Here is a 25555-nt window from a genome sequence, read left to right on the forward strand (position 1 = left end):
CCTCACGTTCTTTCTTCCTCACTCATGGCGTCCAGTTGCGTCTCTCGTGTCCCTACAGCTCTGCTCAGAACGGCCGGGCCGAGCGCATGATTCGCACCACCACCAATATGATCTGGTGCCTTCTCTTTCAGGCGTCTCTCCCTGCCACCTACTGGGCAGAGGCCCTTCATACCGCCACACATCTCCTCAACCGTCTTCCCTCGAAGGCGGTGAGCCACCCTACACCTCACTTTGCCCTATATGGCATAGCCCCTTCTTACGACCACCTGCGCGTGTTCGGCTGTGCCTGCTACCCTAACATTTCTGCTACCGCCCCTAACAAGCTTTCTCCTCGCTCCACTCGCTGCCTCTTCCTCGACTACTCCCCTGACCACAAGGGGTATCGGTGCCTGGACCTCACCTCCCACCGTATCATCATCTCTTGTCACGTCATCTTCGACGAAGATGTGTTTCCCCTTACAGGCTCCACCCCACCCACCGATCTCGACTCACTCCTCGAGTCCGATCCGGTTCACCCCTCACTCCCGGCGCCCCGCCTTGCGCCGTTACCTATACCTCGTGCGGCCACGACGCCACCGCTCGCACCCATTCCCGCGCCACACGCGGCCCCGTCGACCCCGCCTGCGCCTCGCACGGCCACGACTGCGCCACGCGCGGCTTCGTCGATCATGCCTGCGTCACGCGCGGCCCCGACGAACCCGCCTGCGCCCCGTGTGGCCCCGTCGACCCCGCCTGCGCCACGCGCGGCCACATCGATCATGCCTGCGCCACGCGCGACCCCGTCGACCACGCCTGCGCCACACGCGGCCCCGTCGACCCCGGCTCGCTTCGCCTACCCCGCGCTCGTCTACCACCGCCGCAGTCACCCCACTACCTCGGTGCCCCCCGACTCAGGCCCGTCGACGAGCGCGGTCCGCTTCGCCGACCCCACCGTCGTCTATCACCGCCGCGAGCCGGCCACACCCGCCGCTCTCGAAGCTCCAGCGGTCCGCTCCGAGCCGTCCGTATACCACCCGGTCGCCATCCACCGCGACCCCGGACACGTCCACCCGATGGTGACTCGGCGCGCCGCTGGCGTTCTTCGCCCCGTCGACCGGCTGATCCTTGCAGCTGATACGTCCAGCACTCCACCCGACGCTTCCCCGGTGCCCTCCTCCGTTCGCACTGCCCTCGCCGACCCACATTGGCGTCGTGCTATGGAGGAGGAGTACTCGGCCCTCTTGGCTAACCACACCTGGGACCTGGTGCCGTGTCCACCAGGCACCAACGTGGTCACCGACAAGTGGCTATTTCGCCACAAGCTGACCTCGGACGGCTCCCTCGACCGCTACAAGTCCCGTTGGGTCCTTCGGGGCTTCACACAACGCCCCGGAGTGGACTACGACGAGACCTTCAGCCCCATCGTCAAGTTCGCCACTGTTCGCGCCGTCCTCTCCCTCGCCCTCTCCCGCGACTGGGCGATCCATCAGCTCGATGTCAAGAATGTCTTCCTCCATGGCACTCTGACGGAGACTGTCTACTGCAGCCAGCCCACCGGCTTCGTCGACGCTGACCTTCCGGATCTGGTTTGCCGGCTGAACCGGTCCCTGTACGGCCTCAAGCAGGCGCCACAGGCATGGTACAGTCGCTTCGCCTCCTACCTGGCCTCCATCGGCTTCGTCGAGGCCAAGTCGGACACGTCCCTGTTCATTTACCGGCGCAGCGACGACACCGTCTACCTCCTGCTCTACGTCGACGACATTGTGCTCACGGCATCCACCGCCGACCTTCTACACCGCACGATCGTCGCCCTTCAGCGGAAGTTCGCGATGAAGGACCTGGGGCCCCTACACCACTTCCTCGGCATCACTGCCGAGGGCCGGCCTCAGGGTCTCTTCCTCCACCAGCGCCAGTACGCCATCGACATCCTGGAGCAGGCTGGCATGTCTGACTGCAAGCCCTGCTCCACGCCTGTCAACACTCAGGCGAAGCTCTCTAAGGATGACGGGCCTCCGGTCGCCGACGCGACGTTCTACCGGAGCCTGACCGACGCGCTCCAGTACCTCACCTTCTCCAGGCCCGACATCGCATACGCCGTCCAGCAGGTGTGCCTGCATATGCACACTCTGCGGGAGCCCCATCTCACCGCGCTCAAGCGGATTCTGCGCTACCTCCGCGGCTCCCTCGACTACGGCCTCCTACTCCGACCATCCCCGACGTCGGAGCTCGTGGTCTACACCGACGCTGACTGGGCTGGCTGTCCCGACACGCGCCGGTCCACCTCCGGTTACGCCGTGTTCCTGGGCGCCAACCTCGTCTCTTGGGCCGCCAAGCGACAGCACGTCGTCTCTCACTCCAGCGCTGAGGCCGAGTACCGTGTCGTGGCCAACGGCGTGGCAGAGGCCTCCTGGCTGCGCCAGCTCCTCCACGAGCTCCACAGTCCCCTCCAGCGCGCCACCCTCGTCTACTGCGACAACGTCAGCGCGGTCTACCTCTCCACCAACCCTGTGCAGCATCAGCGCACGAAGCACGTGGAGATCGACCTGCACTTTATCCGCGAGCGTGTCGCTGCCGGTGACGTTCGGGTTCTCAGCGTCCCCACCACGCTGCAGTTCGCCGACATCTTCACCAAGGGGTTACCGTCGAGTGTATTTTTAGACTTTCAATCCAATCTCAACATCTGTACAGGAGTTGTGACTGCGGAGGGTGTTAGAATACCCGTCTAGGGTTTGGGGTCTTCCCCATGTAATTACCATCTCACCCCTTTGTAATGGGTCAGGCCCAATTACCCAAGTCTATTAATACCACACCCAACCCTGATTAGGGTTAGGTGTTCACATTCTAATAAGTAGAAACAAAACTGAACTTGTTTGTGTTTTTCTAAAGCAGAAGCAGGTTCATAAAGCTGAAACAAACACCAAGAGGGTTGGGTACTTTTTCACAGAGGACCAATCCAAAGTTCATTACTGAAGCAATGAAATTACAACAGTTTCATGACATCTAGGATTGAAGCCCGAACATACCAACTACTACCTCACCAGAACGCAAACCAAAGTCCAAGGCCAAAAAAGACCACAGCTTCAAGTGGGACAACTTCAACTTATATTACATGCCAGAGAAGGCTGCCACGGTAGGCAGGCCTGCTATGATGAACTTTCTATGCGAAAAGATTACTGCATAATTCAGGTATCAGGATTCAGCAGGGTTCGGTACTTGGGTGATGACTGTCTTGGATGCCACAGATGCTATATAATCTGCAGTTTCATAGAGGTCCTTCCTCCTCTGAGCAATTGTTGTTTCCATGAACTCTTTATGTTCAGCCATGGAATCAAGAAGCTCCAGCAGCTCCTTAGCAGCTGCCTGAGTTTCTTCTTCAACTTTAAGTGTTACATCTTGGAGCCTCTTCTCCGATTTCTACCAAATCAAATTTCGTTTGAATTATCTTACTCCAATGTGCTAAACTAATAAAGGAATGTGTTTTAAGTATTAACAAAACAAGAGGTAAGAAGTACCTTAAGAAAATCATCTGCCTGCTTTTCAGCAGAAATCAAACTATTCTTCTTTTTCTCCAACTCATCTTTCATTTGTGCAGCTTCAGATGTGAATCTTGAGTCATCATTTATAATTTCACGATCCAGTAAATTCAAACGAGCAACGATCTAGACAACAGCAGATAAAGAGATTCAACTTTATTATTTTGCAATGAATACTGTCGTCCAGATAAACTTGAACTGTATGGTAGGTAAAAGCCAGGACCAAGCACTTGTGCATATCGACAATTGTTTAGACTCTAGAATCACCATGAAAAGAGTGGGATAAGAAATTCATGAACACCCAAAAAAGGATGCAAACCCGAATAACATAATAGATTAAACGGTCCTACATAGAAGGGAAATAATCCAATTTCAAATATCTGACAACTGTTTCAACACTTGACTGATCGGCATATTCTTTGTTGACTCTAAATTTGATATTGACTTCAAGATACTCATCAACTCCACCACATTCATAGAAGTCCTAAATTCAGATGAAGGTTGGACGGAACCCACTTACTCCCTCTGTTCTAAATTATAGTTCACTTCGGCGTTGTCATGTACTCTTATATCAAATTTCTCCAATTATTATGAATGAGTTTTTAGAAAACTACATTAACATCTACAAATTCAAATAAATAAACAAAGACATCTCATGGAAAACGTAATGAAACAAATTTGATGTTGCAGATGCTGATGCATTTTTAGCCTACCCAACCTGCTTTGGACTAAAAGACTTTGTTGCTGTTGTTGTAGATATTGATGCACTTTTCTATAAATGTGGTCAGAGTTAGAGAAGTTTGATTTAGTAAAGTCTAGTCACAACATACCAGTATAATCGATGACATAAATCCAAAATCAAATTTATTAACATTTAACAGCACAAATGAACTTCCATTAATCGAAGCCATTCTTTGTGCTAACTTCACCATAAGTTTCATGCGTAAATATAGGGGGTGTTTAGTTTCTAGGGACTAATTTTTAGTCTCTTCATTTTATTCCATTTTAGTCCCTAAATTGCTAAATACGGAAACTAAAATAGAGTTTTGGTTTCCGTATTTGGTAATTTAGAGACTAAAATGGAATAAAATAGAGGGACTAAAAATTAGTCCCTAGAAACCAAACACCACCATAAAATGAGATAAAAGGAGGGTAGGACATCTGCCTCATTCTTAGGCTCTTAGCAAACTATGATGGCATTATGCCCACTGTCCGTTTCTCTAATCAAATAGGCGTAGCATTAGAAAAGCAAGAGATTAGATAACCCTCAAGTCAAATCACAACACATGAAAGTATAATTCATGACCTAAAATCCAAACATCAATTTCCAATAACAGTGCCAATTAATCATAATTAATTGAATTTAAATACTTGGGGTCTTTCACCACAAATTTGATGTGTAAATATGTCCAGGGCAATAAAGCACAACCCATTTATGCAAAGCACTATTCTTCCTGATTTCAGTAAAGATCAGCTCAAAAAGGTTTGATTACTGATTAATCCAGCTAATAGATTACTAAAAGGATCAGCAGTAAAGCTTTGTCAAGTTGAACAGCTGACTCTAGAAACTACATCAACATCTGACTAATTGTCTTATCGATATATCATCACAATATCACTAGAAAACATTGGTCACCTAAAATGTGTAGCTGAAGTAATCGATTTAAAAAAATGGGAACTGCAGCAATTCCCTGATGAAGTTTTATATTCCGATCAAAAATGTGATGGGTAGATCATTTGGCCAATACAAATAGAAGAGTAAGGACAAAATAATTTCAGATCAAGTTTACTCTATATGCTATAAAATGTAATGTAGTGCTTGAAAAGATGGACTGACTTCGTCATTTTTTTCCTGGAGACTGGAAATATTATTCCTTTCCTCCTCTAGAACCTTAGCATTTCCTTGCAGCTGCTTCTGTAGATCATTTAAGTTTTCAAGATTTGAGAGACAGATCCTTTTGTTCTCCTCAGCATGAGCCAGAAGTGCAGGTTTTAGTACTGTTTTGTAACCAGTACCTAGCATCTCAGCAGGAGAAGATCCTTTTGAATCTATCATGTACTGAAAAGCAACAGTAGGTTTCAACCTGAAAAGTGGCCCAGAAGTGTGAAAATGAGCACATAATACAAACAGAACTAACAAAAGGAGCTAGTGAAGCAAATACAAACAGCAGAACCACAGTAAAAAATTAACATTTCGAACTTGTTTGCTTTTAGTAAACACAACAGCAAACAGAACACGATGCCAGCTGGCTATTCGAAGCCCCAAAAGTTTAGTGAAATGTTTTTCCCAAAAAATTCTTGAAAACTAATCGTTGGACTTCAAAATCAGTCAATAAGTTTCAGTGTAAAATTACAGGATTCACTGTTTCGCACATATTACACAAAGTTCAATTTGTCTGTCCAAAATTATCATATAGACATATACTAATCTCCATGTCCAGTCCACATCTCCACATTATTAAATTTGTTGAAGTCTTAGGACCAGGCAATAAAAAATTAAGAAAACATAATAAAAGTATAAAACAATATATTTTGTACATAAATTACATTTCACATTGTGCGTTGACTTTCTTTACAATGGTTTTGATTTTAAGTTATTTGTGGTTCTCTGAATTATATACAAATCATTGTGATCAGGAAAAACATCGAAATAGATGAACACCAAAGTTATAAGGTCAAGCTGATTAAACTTTCATGCAATCAATATTTTGTTGATTGCAGATAGATAGCAGCATTGTAAATTTGAACCCATTTAAACTCAAGAATAACTGAAAGATCAAGCATTCGAATGTCTAATAAAACCACTCACGAAAGTTCAGATTCATAAATACAAGTGAACGTTAACAAACTAACCCTTATGAAGCATAAACACTAATTTATATAAGTCATACAGAACTATAATGAGCACAAATAAAGGGACATGCCAACAACAGGAGTAACAATGTAGACTATGGTAAATTAAGATTTTTTAGGACCACAAAACATATTTGAAACAAAAAACAATTAAGAAAATTATGTTTTTTGGGGGACCACAACTATATAAGGCCTAAAGATCTATACGGAGCAAAATGTTTCTCCCGGAATACTAAGAGTTTTGAGCTAATAAATTTTAACAAGAATCTAGATCATGGCACTTGACTTAAATATTCAAATGAATGATTATATATAGTTTTCTTCATCAGAATTGAAAGGATTATTTGCTACCAAAAAAAAGAACCAATAATAGGTAAATAAGAATGGTATGGTTAGCATTGGTTGTTCTTAGGTGTACCTATAGGCAATTTCTAATAAAATGGAGAAATAAAATTTAGAAAATATAGAAGATACTGCAGCATGTTCGTACTTTTTGAGGGCCTGGTTGCACTGCTCAGCATGCCTCTCAAGCTCCTCAAGCTTGGTAACCAGCTTAGCTTCAAGTTCCCAGACCTTATCCTCCAGTGCTGTTTTCCCCTTCTCGGCGTTGGCAATGTCATCTTCAATAGCCTGCATCTCCCTACGCATTCTATCCACATCCTTCACATTCACCGGCTGAGCATCCACTTGTTTCAATAGATCCTGAATTTCAGCAGCAGCGCGCTGGGTGTCCGACACTTTTGCCTCCAACTCTTTCTCCAAATCCCCAAACGATTGTTCCCTTTCATTGAACTTAGTTTTCCAAGCATTCACCACTGCGTCGAACTTGTGAATATCAGCATTGAAGGCCTCCTTCTCTGACTCCAGTGCTTCCCGCCGCGAGGGACCCGAGATGAGCTTATTCACCTGGGTCTCCAGTTCCTCAGCCTCCTTCTCCAGGGCACGAGCCGTTGCAACGTACGCCTCACCGGTCATCCGGGCTTTGGAGGCGTACTCCTCGTCGACGGTTTCGACGGCGGCGTCGTCCCCCGACAAGAAGTGGGAGTACGACTGGGTGATGTAGAGCAAGAGATCGTCGGATGGGCCGCTCGGGGCATCCGGGTCGTCTCCTTGGGAGTGGCAGAGGAGGGTGAGCCAGTGGAGTACGGAGAGCAGTACCGGCCACGAGTGCGGGGTGCCGGGGGCCTTGAGTGCGGAGCGGGTGACCTTGTAGGGGCATCCGAGAAGGCGAAGGTCCTGGATGAGGTCATCATCGAATGTGGCGTCGTTGCGGGGCAAGTGGAGACGGTCGACGAGGAGGCGGAGCGCCGCCTGGATGTCGCGCGCGGCGGGCAGAGGCCCCCGGAGCGTGACGGCGGGGGCGAGGAATGTGTTGACGACGCGGAGCGCGGCGACCTGCGTGGCGCGGTCGGAGAAGTTGAGGATGGCGCCGACGGTAGAAGCGGGACGGCTGCTGCAGAGGCTGTTGGCGTCGGAGTCGCGGCGGGAGAAGGCGGAGTCGAGGTTGCGGATGACGCTGGCGTCCAGCGCCGGGGTGGCCTCGGCCGCGGTGGAGGGCGCCAAGGAGGGCTTGGGGAACCGGCGACCGCCGCCGCGCCGCATGGTCGCCGCGGATCTAGTTTGTTTGAAACTGGGTTGGGGACTTGGGGTTGTTTTGTTTTGGAAATGGGGCGCGGAGCGGCGCCGGCTGCAGGGAAAAGGCGAGCGCGGCGTGGCGCGTGCGGGTGCGGTCGTGCCAGGAGTGACATGATTTAGCGGGCTAATCCGCTGCGTTTATTTGTTGTTGGGCCGACGTAGTCAGCCCAGAAACTTCTTCTCGGCCTGTTTATTGCCAATGATTAATTTCATAACTTATATACCACTGATTAACTCAAGGCCAAGGGGGAGATTAGCTCCCCTAACACGGAGTGGCCAACGTTGTGCACCCTCTTCGTGCACCGTTGGAGCCGTGCTCCCCCAATGGTACACGCTGCTAGGAGGGAGGGGCGTGAGCGGGCATCATTGGAGCCCGTCTAAGTCAGTCAAGGATGTGAAAAAAGAAAATATAGCAGAAAACAAATTGTATGATATATGTAGGGTTGTACGAAATGTTCGTTGCTCGTTTTTGTCTCGCTCGGTTTATGGTCGACTCGGCTTGACTCGGATTGTCTCGTTTGAATTTTTTTACAAGCTGACTCGACATTTTAGCTATTGAAACCTAACCATTGTCTGCATTGGGGTCAGAGGAACCTCCTTTTGAAACATAACCATTGTCTCCATTGGGGTCAGAGGAACCTCTGGCTTGCCATTTGCCAATTGGCATGGAGAGGTCTGACCTTTGGGACAAGAAACCTGCTCGGCTTGGCGTGGAACATTCTCGCTCTTCCTGCACTGCACTGCACTTGCGGTCAATTTTCCTGCCTCCGCTCTCCGCGGCATTGGATGAACGAGACAGACTGAAGCGCAGCGTTTCCTGGACCCTTCTGGCCATCCAAGAAAATCTGAACCGCGCGGGCGTATTAGGAGAGAACAGCTTGGATTATTTAGAATTAACAGAGGCAGGGCGGCTACTCCTCCAACCATCTCATCAAGTACTAGTATTTACATCTCAAGAAGTCAAGACCACAGCACACAGGTACAAGGGCAAGTGGAGGAAGGAAAACGAAAAATCACGCTACATGGATGGCCACCGAAACCAAAAAAAAAGTCCAAGGTGAGCCGCCATGGCCGCATGGCTGGCGGCAGGAGGTCTAACTATTCTACAGACAGACAAGAAGCGCGTGGGGCTCTTGGCTGTGCCTCTCTACTCTCTACTACCAGCACTGGTCCGTCTCCCATGTGCGGCGTCGGGGCCGGCCGTAGACGGCGCCGCTCCAGGGGCGCCTCGCCACCGCCGCCGCGGGCGCGGCGCCGCCGCCGTCGTAGCGCGCGCGGCTGTCCGGGTCGGAGAGCGTGGCGTAGGCGTCGTGCAGGCGGGCGAACTCGGCGGCGGCCCCGGGCGCGTGCGCCACGTCCGGGTGCCGCTCCCGCGCCAGGCGCCTGTACGCGGCCTTGATCTCCCGGCCCGTCGCGCCGGCGCGCAGGCCCAGGACCTCGTACAGCGTGGCGGCGGCGCAGCGGATCCTGCTGGGCTTGGGATTGGGATTGGACTCGACGGAGGACGCGCCGAGCAGGAACGAACCCCCGGCGGCAGCCTTCGGCGCCGGCACCCGCAGAGGCGCAGAGATCATGAGACGGAGGCGCAGGGGCGGGGGATCGGCGGATCTGAGGACGAAGGGAAGGGGCAGGAGGGGAGCGGGGAGAGGAGAAGCCACCACAGGTGGTTGAGGCGTTGGCGTTCGTTTCGTGGACGCCCGCGCGCGTCTTTATTACGCGCGGCGCGGATGGGCTTTTCGACAGGTTCGGGTTCCCGATAAGAACAGAGGAGGTGGGTTCGCGTCAGCGTCGTACTGTGGCCCTGTGCTGTGCGTTGGAGACACGGTGGGCGGCGCACCCGGAGTCCCAGACCCCGGGGGCGCGTCGCTGTCCCGGGGGGCGCCCGCGGGATTTCTCGTCCGCCCAGCTGCCTGTTGCCCCCCCCCCCCCCCCCTGATTCTGATTGATGGGAGCTGTCGGGGCACCTGTGATTCGATTCGGATTCCTGCGGGTCTGCCCGTTGGCGACCCGGGACTGGTACCCCTTGTTCCGGAGAAATTTAGGCTGATGGAACCGACGGCTCGCCGCCGACCGCGGCACCACCACACGCCGGACGAGAGCTGGCTTTTGGCCATGCACAGCAAAAGCCGCTTGCTTCCGAGCGTGTACACACGGCCACACGGGCACAGGAAGAACAACATTGGGCCTGTTTGGTTCAGCTTTTTTCTGACCAGCTTTTCTGAAAATCTGGCTGTGAGGAGAATCTGGCTGTTGGGAGAATCTGAGTATCATTACGATTACGTGTGGAAGAAGATAAAGTTGTTCATAGGACTCAGGATCTAGAAAGTGATGGATTCCTACTATTACAATGACTTAACCGATTATGTGTTTATATTGATTTTGGATGGTTTTTGTCCCAACGAATTTTATAGAAGCTGGCTGAAAAGCTGAGCGTTTGGCAGTCCGCAGCAGCTTTTGGTGGCCAGAAGCTGCTAGAATCCGAAACAAACAGGGCCATTGTGCGGGGAAAGAACACACCGACACCGACACCGACACGGCCGCCGACCCAAACTCGTGCGTCCTGTATGTAGACCGAAGACTCCCACGAGTCCACGACTATGGGTACGCCCACTACACGCATCATTTTTTGTGCAGAGAGCGCACTTTGGAGACCTATGAGGCACGTGCTATTAATTCAACATTTAAACACACCACTCTTGCTGCCGCGCCGCATGCACGAGTAGAGATGGCAATGGGGACCCGATCCCCGATTCCCCGCGGGGAATTCCCCTATTAGGGAACGGGTATGGGACGAATTTAGTCCCCGCGGGATCTAAATGAGGGAAATTTAATCCCCGTCGGGTTCGCGGGGACGGGGACGGGGAACTATCCCCTGTCCCCGTTCCCCATGTATCCACCCCACGAAACTATTTTATCCAAGTTAGTCAATTTACTTGTTAAAATTATAGTAAGAACTCAGTGTATGGCATGTTATAAAATAGAAAACTAAACTCTAAAGTAGATGTCTTTTGTAATTTTCAATCTTGTTTGTTAAATTTATATTAATTTGATACAATCAATTTAAATTTATCTTTAAATATTGTACTTCTAGCGGGGACAGATTCCCCGCGGGGTTCCCCACGGGGATAAATACCCCGACGGGGACGGGGATGGGAGAAAAAGCTCCCCCGTGAGCGTTCACGGGGATGGGGATGGGGAATTTTTGTCCCCGCGGGGACGGGGATGGGAAGCTATCCCCCGACGGGGAAATCCCCGTTGCCATCCCTATGCACGAGCAAACAAACACACACAAGGTGCTACGTGTTTTTTTAATGAAATTCCTGTGTTTTAAAGTTAATCTTACAGTATTAATACACAGTAATTAAACAGGCTCGACTACGAACCCATTTACTATATATATATATATATATATATATATATATATATATATATATATATATATATATATATATATATATATATATATATATATATATATATATATAGTCTTAGCCTTTTAATAACTAGAGGAAGCTCAGGTCGGACGGTGTAATCCGGTCGAGTCGAACCAGTTCGGACGTCTATAAAACAAGATCTGGGTGTTAGGGTTCAGTTTTTTACGCTCCACACCGATTCATTAGCGACGGCGCGTGCGACGACGGCGGTTGTCCGAGAGAGTGCGCGACGGTGGACCCCCAGCCGGTGGCCGCGCTCCCTGACCTCGACGCGCGGTGGCGGCGATTCCTCGATCCGGAGTAGTGGCGGCGGCTCCCCGATCCAGAGGGCGAGCGACAGCGGGGCCCTTGTGCGGGCAAGCGACGGCGTCCCCGGGGCCCCGAGGCGGTGGCACTTTCAAGGCCGACGAGCAAGCGGCGCCCCTCGACGTGCGAGTAGCGACGGCGACGCATAAGGTGCGAGGTTCGAGCGAGCGGCATCATGGAAGGCGCGAGGTGCGCGCAGCGATGATCGCGTGTGACATCCTCCGATCCGGCGCAGTTTGGGCGGCCCGAGTGACGACCTACATTTGTGCTTGTCTCATCGACGACGTCCTCCGGCCACCACCTCATCTGATTCGTGTTTTCTTTTCGATTATTGTATTTTATGCTTACTGCATGCATTATTTACGCTAAAAAACTGTACGGTTTTATGCTTAAACACGGAGTTCTATATCAATTTGTTGCATGCATATTATTTGCATGCACATTGGAAAGGCAATTCCTTGATTTATGATGTTCGTAATTATCATAAAAAATCAAATCATTTATGTTCTTAAATGCCAGATGTGTACGTCTGTCATAAAACTATCCCTAATTCCCGCATGTTCGTAATTATCATAAAAATCAAATCAAATCACTTATGCTCGTAATACCAGATTTTTACGTCTGTCATAAAACCGTCTCTAATTTCCGTTGGCGTTCTTAGTTGAACCGATATATTATGCTACACGGTGTAAGTATTTATGCGACATTGTATAAGAATTTATGCTCTATGTGACTCATGTCATCTAATTTTTTGCGCGCATGAACTATAAAAGAAAAATATAATCCAAAATTTACGCGCATGCAATGGAAACTCCTACGATTTATCATAATTTTTTGATCTGTATAAAAATAGAAACACCATGCAGCGGCTGCCATGTTTTTCGGATTTGCCGTAAAAATAGGATCGTAATAATAACCTACTAGAGCTATCAACCCTTACATTGACTCAGTAATTACGCTTATAATTGAGATATTTTATGCTCAAAACTTAAGGTTTTTACGCTACAGCCTAGAGATGCGTTCATCAGTGAACAACATGCCAGATTTTTTACGCAGTGTACCGAATTGCATAAATACATACGTATAATATAATTAGTATCAGTATATATCATAAACTAGTTTTAATGATTTTAGCTACATGGCTATTGGAGGGATCCTATATTTATGAAGAAAATAAAACAATAAATACGATTTTTTGTTTCTATGCATGCAATTCATTTCCTTTCATTGCACATTCTTTTCATCATAAATTCGTGCGCAAGCTGGTAACTGATTTTTATGCAGTATACCGAATTGCATAATTATCTACACAGTGTAGCATATTTAGTATCAGTATATATCATAAAATGTCCTTACGAGTCTAGTTGTATGACTATTGCAGCGATTCTAAATTTATGGAGGAAATAAATCATTTAAAAATAGAAACTGACACACATATTTTTCCTAAATTTACGCGCATGCAAGGGAACGTGGTTGACTCATGCATGCATTTTGGCATAATTTTTGGATCTGTATAAAATTAGAATCTGCATGCATGCGGCTGTCATGTTTTTTGGATCTGCCATAAAAATAAGATCGTAATAACAATCTACTAGAGCTACCAACCCCTCACATTGGCTCGGTATTTACGCTTATAATTTAGAGATTTTATGCTCAAAACTTAAGGTTTTTACGCTCCAACCTAGAGATGCGTCCATCGGTGAACAACATGCCAAATTTTTTACGCAGTATACCAAATTGCATAAATACCTACACCATGTAGTATAATTAGTATCAGTATTGTCGGCGTTTCGAGACCGGGGGGTCCCTAAGCCGACGAGTGAGTGTGCTGCGTGCCCCAGCCCAGATGGGTCGAGCGCGTGGGCGAGCGCGAAGGGGGGAGAGGCGAGGTGGCCGGAGACGGGCGTGAGAGAGGTGGAAGTCCCGCGGCCTTCGTGTTCGTCCCGCGCCCAGGTCGGGTGCGCTTGCAGTAGGGGGGTTACAAGCGTCCACGCGGGTGAGGGAAGCGAGCGGCCCCAAGAGAGCGCCTGTCCCGTCCTCGGTCCCGCGCGGCCAACCTCTTCTAAGAAGGCCCTGGTCCTTCCTTTTATAGTCGTAAGGAGAGGATCCAGGTGTACAATGGGGGTGTAGCAGAGTGCTACGTGTCTAGCGGAGGGAGAGCTAGCGCCCTAAGTACATGCCAATGTGGCAGCCGGAGAGATCTTGGCACCCTGCTGGTGTGATGTCGTGGCTGTCGGAGGAGCAACGGAGCTTGGCGGAAGGACAGCTGTCAGAGCGGTCGAGTCTTTGCTGACGTCCACCTGCTTCCGTAAGAGAGCTGAGAGCCGCCGCCGTCATAGAGCTTGGGAGGCGCCATCATTGCCTATCTGGCGGAGCTGGCCAGATGGGACACCGGTCTTGTTCTCTGCGGCCCGAGTCGGCTCGGGGTAGAGTGGTGATGGCGCTCCCTGTTGACGTGGCGGGCCCGCGCCCGAGGCCGGGCGACGTGGGGGCTCCTCCGAAGCTGGGGTCGAATATGTCTTCCGTTGTCGAGGCCGAGTCCGAGTCCCTGGGTCGGGCGAGGCGGAAGTCGTTCGGCAGAGGCCAGGGCGGAGTCCGAGCCCTGGGGTCGGGCGAGGCGGAGTTCGTCATCTTCCGGGGCCGAGCCCGAGTCCGAGCCCTGGGGTCGGGCGGAGCGGAGTTCGCCGTCTTCCGGGTCTTAGCCCGAGTCCGAGCCCTGGGGTCGGGTGGAGCGGAGTTCGCCGTCTTCCGGGTCCGAGCCCGAGTCCGAGCCCTGGGGTCGGGCGGAGCGGAGTTCGCCGTCTTCCGGGTCTTAGCCCGAGTCCGAGCCCTAGGGTCGGGCGGAGCGGAGTTCGCCGTCTTCCGGGTCTTAGCCCGAGTCCGAGCCCTAGGGTCGGGCGGAGCGGAGTTCGCCGTCTTCCGGGTCTTAGCCCGAGTTCGAGCCCTGGGGTCGGGCGGAGCGGAGTTCGCCATCTTCCGGGTCTTAGCCCGAGTCCGAGCCCTGGGGTCGGGCGGAGCGGAGTTCCCTATGGCGCCCCTGGCGAGGCCTGACTGCCTGTCAGACTCACTCTGTCGAGTGGCACCGCAGTCGGAGTGGCGCAGGCGGCGCTGTCCTTCTGTCAGACCGGTCAGTGGAGCAGCGGAGTGACGGCGGTCACTTCGGCTCTGCCGGGGGGCGTGCGTCAGGATAGAGGTGTCAGGCCACCTTTGTGTTAGATGCCCCTGCAACTCGGTCAGTCGGTGCGGCGATTTAGTCAGGGTTGCTTCTTAGCGAAGCCAAGGCCTCGGGCGAGCCGGAGATGTGTCCGCCGTTAAAAGGGGGGCCTCGGGCGAGACGGAAGTCCCTCGAGGTCGGCTGCCCGAGTCCGAGGCTAGGCTCGGGTGAAGCGTGATCGAGTCACTCGTATGGACTGATCCCTGACTTAATCGCACCCTTCAGGCCTCTGCAGCTTTATGCTGATGGGGGTTACCAGCTGAGAATTAGGCGTCTTGAGGGTACCCCTAATTATGGTCCCCGACAGTAGCCCCCGAGCCTCGAAGGGAGTGTTAGCACTCGCTTGGAGGCTTTCGTCGCACTTTTTTGCAAGGGGACCAGCCTTCCTCGGTTGCATTTCATTCCGGTGGGTGCGCGCGAGCGCACCCGCCGGGTGTAGCCCCCGAGGCCTCGGAGGAGTGGTTTCACTCCTTCGAGGTCTTAATGCCTTGCGTAACGCTTCGGCTGGTCTGGTCGTTCCCTCATGCGAACTGGCCGTATCCCGGGTGCACGGTCGGGGCCCAAGTTCTCGGGCTGGTATGTTGACGCTGTCAACGGTTCGGCCGGAGCCGGGTTTGCGAGAGCAGCCCCCGAGCCTCCGCACAGGGCGAGAGGACGATCAGGGACAGACTCGACTTTTTGCATACGCCCCTACGTCGCCTTTCCGCAAGGAGGAGGGGGGAGTGTGCCATGTTACCCTCGATGGGCACCGAACATGGTGTCTCCGGTGAGCTGCAAGCGGGTAATCCGAGTGGACGTCCGTGCCCCGTTCGTTGGGGGTCGGCTAGGGGCCCAGAGGCACGCCCAAAAGTACCTGCGGGTGATCTGCCGGACCCGGTCCCCTGGCGACGGGGTCCGAGTGCTCGATGCCTCCCTCCGATGGGATTCCGTTACAAGATCGCTCCCGCTGGTCTCGGAAATGTCCTAGGGTACCTCGGGAGCGCAGCCCGAGCCTCGGTTATGTATCGAACGTACCCCTGGTCATCCCTCGCTTGGCGTCTGAGGCGACTGTGAACCCTTCGGGGGCCAGCCTTCGAACCTCTGATCAGTAATGGGTGCGGAGCCCGAGTAGCCTGAGGCGGCCATGGAGCCCTTCGGGGGGCCGGCCTTCGAACCCCTGACCAGTAGTGGGTGTCGGGCCCACGCGATCTGAGGCGACTGTTGAACCCTTCGGAGGGCCAGCCTTCGAACCTCTGATCAGTAGGGGGGCTCGGAGCCCGGTTCCTTCACAGGGAAGGATCCTTTTCGGGGTATCCCCCTTTCCCGGTCCCTGTTGTAAGAGATAGAGAAAGAGGAAAAAAAAGGAAAAGGATACGAAATCGAACGACGTGGCGTACCTTTTTTGGCGCGGTTATTACGGCGAAGGCGAAGCGTCGTCCGCTTCTCCTGCCAGAAGCGTTGCCTGTCCTGCCGCGGAGTTAATGCGACGGGGCGAGTGGTTGGCGGGGCGGCCGTTGCGCGTGCGCGAGCCGTTCGAGGAACGGATCACGGGCGCACCGTCTTCACGCCGTGGGAGGAGGCTCTCTTGCTGTCCCTGGATGGGACGTGAGCCTGGCTAACGACGTGACTGCTGCTCCCGTCCGCCTGCCACCGTCATTACTGCCGGCCCACTTTCGGCCGCATTGACCGTCGCGCCAGGCTGGCGCTGCTGGGTCGTGCGCTGGGTCGCCTCGAGTCACGGCATAGGCTCCGCAACCGAAGAGGCGCGACGGTGGCACAAGTGGTGGCGCGGTTGCTTGCATGCAGCAACTGGCGCGCTGGTTGCGTGACGCGTGGGCCTGAGCCTCCAAGCTGGCGTGTCAGAAGTCGGAGAAGCGCGTCCACCTGGCGCGGTTGCATGCCGCCTGCATGGCTACCCACCCCTCCCGCCCGTTGGTCTGGGCAAAAGTGGGGGGTCGCTTGTAACCGCTGGGCAGTTGTGCGCACCACGCGCGGCGATTTGGCTTCTTCTGCTCGGAGCCGGTCTGCATGACATGCGGGACCCAGCCCCCGAGTCGCAGGGGTGGGCCTTGGAGCGTGTTGGAGAAGACTCAGCCTGCGGCGTTTGGGGGCGCACGTAGGGAGAGTTGCCTTTAAAAGGAGGGCGACCCCTTTCGGAAGGCAACCACATCTTCTTCCTCCCTCATGCGTCGTGTCTTTCCATCTTCCAAGCCCCCGGATGGGGGGTACCCACCGTCTTTCCGCCTCCTCATTGGAGGAACGCAACTCCATGGGAGTTGGTACCTTTCAGCCATCGTTCGGCTTCAAGGATTTTCATCACACAGCCTGGTTGCTCCCCTCCGCCGGTGGTCACCCAAGACGGTGACCTCCAGCTCCTGGATGGGGAGAGGCAAACCAGGTTGTGATCCCGTCCCCAGCATCGGGCGTGTTCGTCATCCTCGCTGGGGCGGGGAGCGAGGCGAGCCGGGGCTCTACCTCCTGCGCGGGTTGGCGAACCACCTCCTCTTCCAGCTTCTGGTGGTGGCAATCGTCCTCCCGCGCTGCGACGGAGGCATCCTCCAGTCATGCCGGGGAAGGCGAACTGTTGCTGTCTAGCTAGGATGCAACATTCCGCCCTTTCCCTCGCGTTCGCGGTGAGGACGGCAGCGAGGATCTGCCGGAGCGCTTAGGAGCGGCCCGCTCTTTGGCTTTGATGGCTTGTTCGCGTCCCTTGAGCGGGATCGCGAACAAGAGCCCTCCGGTGGCCGCGTCCACCCGGGACCATGGCTGCTGTTGCAGAGGTCGCTGGCGAGCCTCCCGATGTTCGTCCCCCCCACAGGCCCGAGGTCGCTCGTACCCGCGGGGACGGAACCGGAGTTCCGTTTGTGATGGCACCTTGAATGCCAGTGTTTTATGTTCATTGTGGCTGTCGAGGCCTGAACATGTATGTAATTTCGGCACGGAGCCGTGTTTTTTCCTCATTTTCGAGCACTAAGTCTCGCCTGTTGATTATCTGTACCGCTTCACCAAGCAAGAGTCGCCTCGTGTCAAGGTGACGAGTGAGGTATCCGTATCCCGGAGGCGTAGGAATCCCTCGGCTCGATCGACTTTGTTGTCTGAGGCTCCTCTAGCTTAGTTAAAGAGACCCCTCGGCCGCTCTTCGACGAGCCGAGGCCAGGGGTAGCGATATCAGTACGAACAGAGGCGGAGTTGGCTCGAAAATGGGAACCTGGTTGGCCGGAGCCTAGCCGGGTTGTCCGTCAGTGGATCCGACGCCGGAGTCGATCAACCGAGGCCTCGGGTCGGGCTAGCGCCCTTGGAAGATGGTTGGCCGAGGCCCCGGGGGTGGCCGGCCGAGCCGCCTGCTCGGGCCGGATTTCCGGAGAAGTCCCTGGACCGCGCCGCCGTCCGAGGCTGGGTCGGACCTTGCTGAAGACGTCGTCGACGCCGAGGGTGCTACGGCCCCCTTCAGCGTGAAGACCCGACCCTGCAGGATCAGATTGCCTTGTAGCGTGTGCCTTCTGCGGCCGCTGAGGCCAGAAAACACACCCTCGCTGCGCTTGCAAAGCTGCGTCTCTTTTCCCCTTATTCCGAGCATCTGGACTTTTTGTCGGTAACATGGATGTTTGTGCGGGCGAGAGTTGCTTCTCGCGGAAGGTGATGAGTGAGGTATCCGTATCCCAGAGGCGTAGGAGTCCCTCGGCTCGGTCGGCCTTGCCGCTTACGCGTACCTTCGCCCGTCCATGAGGCCCTGTCTCCGACTTAGTCGAGAAAGCTTGAAGGACCACTTTGGCAGAAGAGCTTCCGAACGTGAAGACTTGTTCGGTCCACGGAGTCGCTTTATCCGAACGCGAGTTACTTATCGCAGAAGGTGATGAGTGAGGTATCCGTATCTCGGAGGCGTAGGAGTCCCTCGGCTCGGTCAGCCTTGGCTGCTTACGTGTACTCCGTCGTTTCCAGGATCCGCTTTTCGAAGTAGTCAAAAAGCACGAAAGAAATTCTGCTAAAAAGAGATCTTTTTTCGAGGGAAAAATTCGACGCAGAGGGGGTCTCCCCCCTTTTAGCCCCCGAGGGAGGGTCGGGCTCTGCCGAGGCGAGGCCGACCCTTCCTTGATGACTAAACTTTGCATGGGTGCGAAGTATACGAACAACTTGAAAACATCTTAAGGGTAGAAGCGACGTAGCTGTTTGATGTTCCAGGCGTTGCCGTAGATCTCGCCTTGATTATTGGCCAGCTTGTATGTTCCGGGCTTCAGGATTTTGGCGATGACGAATGGCCCCTCCCAGGGGGGGGCGTGAGCTTGTGCCTCCCTCGGGCGTCTTGCCGCAGCCGAAGCACCAGATCGCCCACCTGGAGGTCTCGGGACCGGACCCCTCGGGCGTGGTAGCGTCGCAGGGACTGCTGGTACCGCGCCGAGTGTAGTAAGGCCTTGTCCCGAGCCTCCTCCAGCTGGTCCAGCGAATCTTCTCGGCTAGCTTGGTTGCTTTGTTCGTTGTAGGCCCTCGCCCTCGGGGAGCCGTATTCCAGGTCAGTGGGCAAGATGGCCTCGGCCCCATAGACCAGGAAGAACGGCGTGAAACCCGTGGCTCGGCTTGGCGTTGTCCTCAGGCTCCAGACCACCGAGGGGAGTTCCTTCATCCATCGCTTGCCGAACTTGTTGAGGCCGTTGTAGATCCGGGGCTTGAGCCCTTGTAGAATCATGCCGTTGGCACGCTCCACTTGCCCATTCGACATGGGATGAGCCACGGCGGCCCAGTCCACCCGGATGTGGTGATCTTCGCAAAAATCCAAGAATTTTTTGCCGGTGAACTGGGTACCGTTGTCGGTGATGATGGAGTTTGGGACCCCGAAGCGATGGATGATGTTGGTGAAGAACGCCACCGCCTGCTCGGACCTGATGCTGTTCAGGGGTCGGACCTCGATCCACTTGGAGAATTTGTCGATGGCGACCAGCAGGTGCGTGTAGCCCCCGGGCGCCTTCTGCAAGGGACCGACGAGGTCCAGACCCCATACAGCAAAGGGCCAGGTGATGGGTATCGTCTGCAGAGCCTGAGCGGGCAGGCGGGTTTGCTTCGCATAGAATTGGCACCCTTCGCAGGTGCGGACAATTCTAGTGGCGTCAGCCACCGCCGTTGGCCAGTAGAAGCCTTGCCGGAAAGCATTCCCGACAAGGGCTCGGGGTGCTGCATGATGGCCGCAAGCCCCCGAGTGTATTTCTTGCAGGAGTTCCTGACCTTCGGCGATGGAGATGCATCGCTGGAGGACGCTCGAGGGGCTGCGTTGGTAGAGCTCCCCCTCATCGCCCAGCAAGACGAACGACTTGGCGCGTCGAGCTACCCGCTGAGCCTCGGCTTGGTCGAGGGGTAGCTCTCCCTGGCGGAGATATCGCAGGTACGGGGCCTGCCAATTTCGATCAGGCGTGGCCCCGCTCTGCTCTTCCTCGACGTGCAGCGCCTCGCCTTCGGGGGCCGAGGGTACCTCGGGCTGTGCCGAGGGTGCCTCGGGCTGTGCCGAGGGTGCCTCGGGCTGTACCGAGGGTGCCTCGGGCTCGGGAGCGTCGTTGATCTTGACGGAGGGTTGATGCAGATCCCGGGAGAAGACGTCCGGGGGGACCGTCGTTCGCCCCGAGGCTATTTTAGCCAGCTCGTCTGCAGTCTCGTTGTAGCGCCGAGCGATGTGGTTGAGCTCGAGCCCGAAGAACTTGTCTTCCAGGCGCCGAACCTCATCGCAGTAGGCCTCCATCTTCGGGTCGCAGCAGTGGGAGTTCTTCATGACTTGGTCGATGACGAGCTGCGAGTCACCGCGGGCGTCGAGGCGTCTGACCCCTAGCTCGATGGCGATCTGCAACCCGTTGACCAGAGCCTCGTACTCGGCCACATTGTTGGACGCCGGGAAATGGAGGCGGAGCACGTAGCGTAGGTGCTTCCCAAGGGGCGAGATGAAGAGCAGGCCCGCGCCGGCTCCCGTCTTCATCAGCGACCCGTCGAAAAACATGGTCCAGAGCTCCGATTGGATCGGAGCCGTCGCCAGCTGGGTGTCGACCCATTCGGCCACGAAGTCCGCCAACACCTGGGACTTGATGGCCTTCCGAGGGGCGAACGAGATTGTCTCGCCCATGATTTCCACCGCCCACTTTGCGATCCTGCCCGAGGCTTCTCGGCACTGGATGATCTCCCCCAGGGGGAAGGATGACACCACAGTTACCGGATGAGACTCGAAGTAGTGTCGTAACTTCCGCCTTGTCAGGATCACAGCATACAACAGCTTCTGAACTTGTGGGTAGCGGATCTTGGTCTCGGACAGTACTTCACTGACGAAGTAGACTGGCCTCTGAACGGGCAATGCATGCCCTTCTTCTTGCCTCTCGACTACAATCGCGGTGCTAACCACCTGAGTGGTAGCGGCGACGTAGACCAAGAGGGCTTCTCCATCAGCTGGGGGCACCAAGACAGGCGCCTTTGTAAGGAGCGCCTTCAGGTTCCCGAGTGCTTCCTCGGCCTCAGGGGTCCAAGCGAAACACTCGGCCTTCCTTAAGAGGCGGTACAGAGGCAGACCTCTTTCGCCGAGGCGTGAGATGAAGCGGCTCAGGGCCGCAAGACATCCCATGACCCTCTGTACGCCTTTTAAGTCCTTGATGGGTCCCATGCTAGTGATGGCTGCGATCTTCTCCGGGTTGGCTTCGATGCCTCGCTCGGAGATGATGAACCCCAGGAGCATGCCTCGGGGCACCCCGAAGACACACTTCTCAGGATTGAGCTTGACTCCTTTCGCCTTGAGACATCGGAATGTCACTTCAAGGTCGGAGAGGAGGTCGGAAGCCTTCCTTGTCTTGACTACGATGTCATCGACGTAGGCCTCGACTGTGCGACCGATGTGTTCGCCGAACACATGGTTCATGCACCGCTGGTACGTCGCGCCCGCATTCCTCAAACCGAACAGCATGGTGACATAGCAGTACATGCCGAACGGCGTGATGAAAGAAGTCGCGAGCTGGTCGGACTCTTTCATCCGGATTTGGTGATACCCTGAGTAGGCATCGAGGAAGGACAGGGTTTCGCACCCAGCAGTGGAATCCACGATTTGATCGATGCGAGGCAGAGGGTAGGGAACCTTCGGACATGCTTTGTTGAGACCAGTGTAGTCTACGCACATCCGCCATTTCCCCCCTTTCTTCCTCACAAGCACAGGGTTGGCAAGCCATTCGGGATGGAATACCTCTTTGATGAACCCTGCTGCCATTAGCTTGTGGATCTCCTCGCCTATCGCTCTGCGCTTCTCCTCGTCGAATCGGCGCAGAGGCTGTCTGACGGGTCGGGCTCCGGCCCGAATATCCAGCGAGTGCTCGGCGACATCCCTCGGTATGCCGGGCATGTCCGAGGGACTCCACGCAAAGACGTCGGCGTTTGCGCGGAGAAAGTCGACGAGCACTGCTTCCTATTTGGGGTCGAGCCCGGAACCGATCCGGATCTGCTTGGAGGTGTCGCCACGGGGGTCGAGAGGGACGGCCTTAACCATCTCCGCTGGCTCGAAGTTGCCGGCATGACGCTTCACATCTGGCACCTCTTTGGAGAGGTTCTCCAGGTCGGCGATGAGGGCCTCGGACTCGGCGAGGGCCTCGGCGTACTCCACGCACTCCACGTCGCATTCGAATGCGTGTTTGTACGTGGGACCGACGGTGATGACCCCGTTGGGGCCCGACATCTTGAGCTTCAGGTAGGTGTAGTTGGGGATGGCCATGAACTTCGCGTAGCATGGCCTTCCCAGTACCGCGTGGTAGGTTCCTCGGAACCCGACCACCTCGAACGTCAAGGTCTCCCTTCGGAAGTTGGAGGGCGTTCCGAAGCAGACGGGGAGGTCGAGTCGTCCGAGGGGCTGGACGCGCTTCCCAGGGATGATCCCGTGGAAGGGCGCAGCGCCTGCTCGGATGGAGGACAGATCGACGCGCAGGAGCTTGAGGGTCTCGGCTTAGATGATGTTGAGGCAGCTGCCCCCATCCATCAGGACCTTGGTGAGCCTGACGTTGCCGATGATGGGGTCGACGACGAGCGGGTATTTCCCCGGGCTCGGCACGTGGTCGGGGTGGTCAGCCTGGTCGAAGGTGATGGGCTTGTCGGACCAGTCTAGGTAGACTGGCGCCGCCACCTTCACCGAGCAGACCTCCCGGCGCTCTTGCTTGCGATGCCGAGCCGAGGCATTCGCCGCATGCCCACCGTAGATCATGAAGCAGTCGCGGACCTTGGGGTATTCTCCTGCTTGGTGATCTTCTTTCTTGTCGTCGTCGTGGGCCTGCCACCCTCCGCGGGTGGCCCGGCCCTGTGGAAGTGGCGCCGAAGCATGGCGCACTCCTCGAGAGTGTGCTTGACGGGCCCCTGATGATAGGGGCATGGCTCCTTGAGCATCTTGTCGAAGAGGTTTGCACCTCCGGGGGGCTTCCGAGGGTTCTTGTACTCGGCGGCGGCGACAAGGTCCGCGTCGGCGGCGTCGCGTTTCGATTGCGACTTCTTCTTGCCCTTCTTCTTGGCGCCGCGCGGAGTAGACGCCTCGGGAGCCTCTTCCGATGGGCGGCCCTGGGGCTGCTTGTCCTTTCGGAAGATAGCCTCGACCGCCTCCTGGCCAGAGGCGAACTTGGTGGCGATGTCCATCAGCTCGCTCGCCCTGGTGGGGGTTTTGCGACCCAACTTTCTCACCAGGTCACGGCAAGTAGTGCCGGCAAGGAACGCGCCGATGACATCCGAGTCGGTGATGTTGGGCAGCTCGGTGCGCTGCTTCGAGAATCGCCGGATGTAGTCCCGGAGCGACTCTCCCGGCTGTTGCCGGCAGCTTCGAAGGTCCCAGGAATTCCCGAGGCGCACGTATGTGCCCTGGAAATTGCCGGCGAAGGCTTGGACCAAGTCGTCCCAGCTGGAGATCTGCCCCGGAGGCAGGTGCTCCAACCAGGCGCGAGCAGTGTCGGAGAGGAACAGGGGGAGGTTTCGGATGATGAGGTTGTCGTCGTCCGTTCCACCCAGTTGGCAGGCCAGGCGGTAGTCCGCGAGCCACAGTTCCGGTCTCGTTTCCCCCGAGTACTTTGTGATGGTAGTCGGGGGTCGGAACCGGGTCGGGAACGGTGCCCGTCGGATGGCCCGACTGAAGGCCTGCGGACCGGGTGGTTCGGGCGAGGGACTCCGATCCTCCCCGCTGTCGTAGCGCCCCCCACGCCTGGGTTGGTAGCCTCGGCGCACCCTTTCGTCGAGGTGGGCCCGACGGTCACGTCGATGGTGCTCGTTGCCGAGGTGGCCCGGGGCCGCAGGCGCGGTGTTGCGCGTGCGTCCGGTGTAGACCGAGGCTTCCCGCATGAATCGGGAAGTCGCGGCATGAGGTTCCGAGGGGTATCCCTGCCTTTGGGAGGCAGTGCTCTCGGCCCGTCGGGCCGCAGCGCCTTCCAGGAGATTCTTGAGCTCTCCCTGGATCCGCCGACCCTCGGTAGTTGATGGCTCCGGCATCGCGCGGAGGAGCATCGCTGCGGCTGCCAGGTTCTGACCAACCCCGCTGGATGCGGGCGGCGGCCTGACCCTGACATCGTTGGCGACGCAGTGCTGGAGACCTTGGGGTAGGTGACGTATTTCTCCGGCCGGGGTTGGCCCGCCCATACCTATCCGACGTCCCGACGGATCGGCTCAAGCGCTCCTGTTCCCTCATTGAGCCTGGCCTGCGCCCCGCGGACTTGCTCGAGTTGTGGGTCGTGACCCCCCGCCGGAACGGGGACCACAGCTAGCTCCCGCGGGATGTCGGCGCGAGGCACCGGCCTAGGAAGATCACCGACCTCCGGCATGCCGAGATGGTTGCCTTCGGAGGGATCCCCTAGCTCGATGTGGAAACATTCGCGGCTTGGGCCGCAGCCCTCGTCGTTAAGGCTGCGGCTTCCGTCGGAACAGTCGGAGAGGCAGTAGTTACATGCGGTCATGAAGTCCCGCATGGCACCGGGGTTGCCAAGTCCAGAGAAATCCCAACAGATGCTGGAATCGTCATCTTCCTCGGACCCAGAGGGCCCATAGGTTGAGACGTCCGTCAACCGGTCCCAAGGCGACCGCATACGAAACCCCAGTGGGGTTGCACTCGCCTCAATGAGGGCGCCCGCCAAAGCAAGGTTGCTAGGCGGGTTGAGGCCGAGTCGAAATGACGTAAGATGGGGATTAGCCAGTACCTTTTGGTCGACGCGGAGCGACGTAGTCACATCGGGGACTGGTTGCGCCGTCATCTCAGGTACAAGGGCGACGTCCTGCAAGCTTTCCGCGAGCGCGCTGGCGTCGTCTTCTTGCTCGGGATCAGCGTGTCGTGGGGGGACGACGCTTGCCTTCGTCTTGAACGCGAGGTCGACGCCCGGTGTGCCTTCCGTCTGGGCGTCGGGGGTGTCGATTCGCTCGACGGCCGACGAAGCGCGGCCTCCCGCTTGGCCTTGGTTGCCCCGCCTCCTCCTCCGTTGGCGGGGGAGAGGACGGAGCGAGCTCGAATGTTGTTCTTCCACCACGCGGGGAAGATGTCGTCGATTCCGCCGCCGGCGGGCGGGTTGTCGGCCGCCATTGTCGTTGTCGCACGGCGGTGGAAGGAGTATCATGTCGTAGCTGCCGTCGAAGGACATGAACTCAAGACTCCCGAAACGGAG

General features: G+C 55.4%; 2 protein-coding genes across 2 annotated transcripts; both read right to left on the reverse strand.

Annotated features, from left to right (window-relative positions):
• Nucleotides 1-2836: 2836 nt before the first annotated feature.
• On the reverse strand, nucleotides 2837-8096 carry LOC100285210 (uncharacterized). Its single transcript, NM_001158104.3, has 4 exons — nucleotides 6856-8096; nucleotides 5350-5596; nucleotides 3492-3638; nucleotides 2837-3393 (listed from the first exon to the last, which is right to left on the reverse strand). Exons 1-4 carry the CDS (start codon nucleotides 7965-7967, stop codon nucleotides 3169-3171), a joined length of 1731 nt encoding a protein of 576 aa, NP_001151576.2. The 5' UTR covers nucleotides 7968-8096; the 3' UTR covers nucleotides 2837-3168.
• A 770-nt stretch (nucleotides 8097-8866) lies between these two features.
• LOC100278133 (uncharacterized) lies at nucleotides 8867-9675 on the reverse strand. The gene has a single exon (NM_001151507.2). It carries the CDS (start codon nucleotides 9572-9574, stop codon nucleotides 9158-9160), a length of 417 nt encoding a protein of 138 aa, NP_001144979.1. The 5' UTR covers nucleotides 9575-9675; the 3' UTR covers nucleotides 8867-9157.
• Between the last annotated feature and the right edge of the window lie 15880 nt (nucleotides 9676-25555).

Source organism: Zea mays, chromosome 1, assembly GCF_902167145.1.
Source record: "Zea mays cultivar B73 chromosome 1, Zm-B73-REFERENCE-NAM-5.0, whole genome shotgun sequence".
In the NCBI taxonomy this organism is placed as follows: Eukaryota; Viridiplantae; Streptophyta; class Magnoliopsida; order Poales; family Poaceae; genus Zea; species Zea mays.

What these genes read in the sequence shown, in the direction of transcription:
- LOC100285210 (NM_001158104.3), bottom strand. Translation starts at nt 7,967, where the DNA reads ATGCGGCGCGGCGGCGGTCGCCGGTTCCCCAAGCCCTCCTTGGCGCCC. An exon ending in TGCAACCAGGCCCTCAAAAA is followed by an intron (nt 5,597 to 6,855) that starts GTACGAACATGC and finishes GCCACTTTTCAG; the next exon opens with GTTGAAACCTACTGTTGCTT. An exon ending in TCCAGGAAAAAAATGACGAA is followed by an intron (nt 3,639 to 5,349) that starts GTCAGTCCATCT and finishes GCTGTTGTCTAG; the next exon opens with ATCGTTGCTCGTTTGAATTT.
- LOC100278133 (NM_001151507.2), bottom strand. Translation starts at nt 9,574, where the DNA reads ATGATCTCTGCGCCTCTGCGGGTGCCGGCGCCGAAGGCTGCCGCCGGG.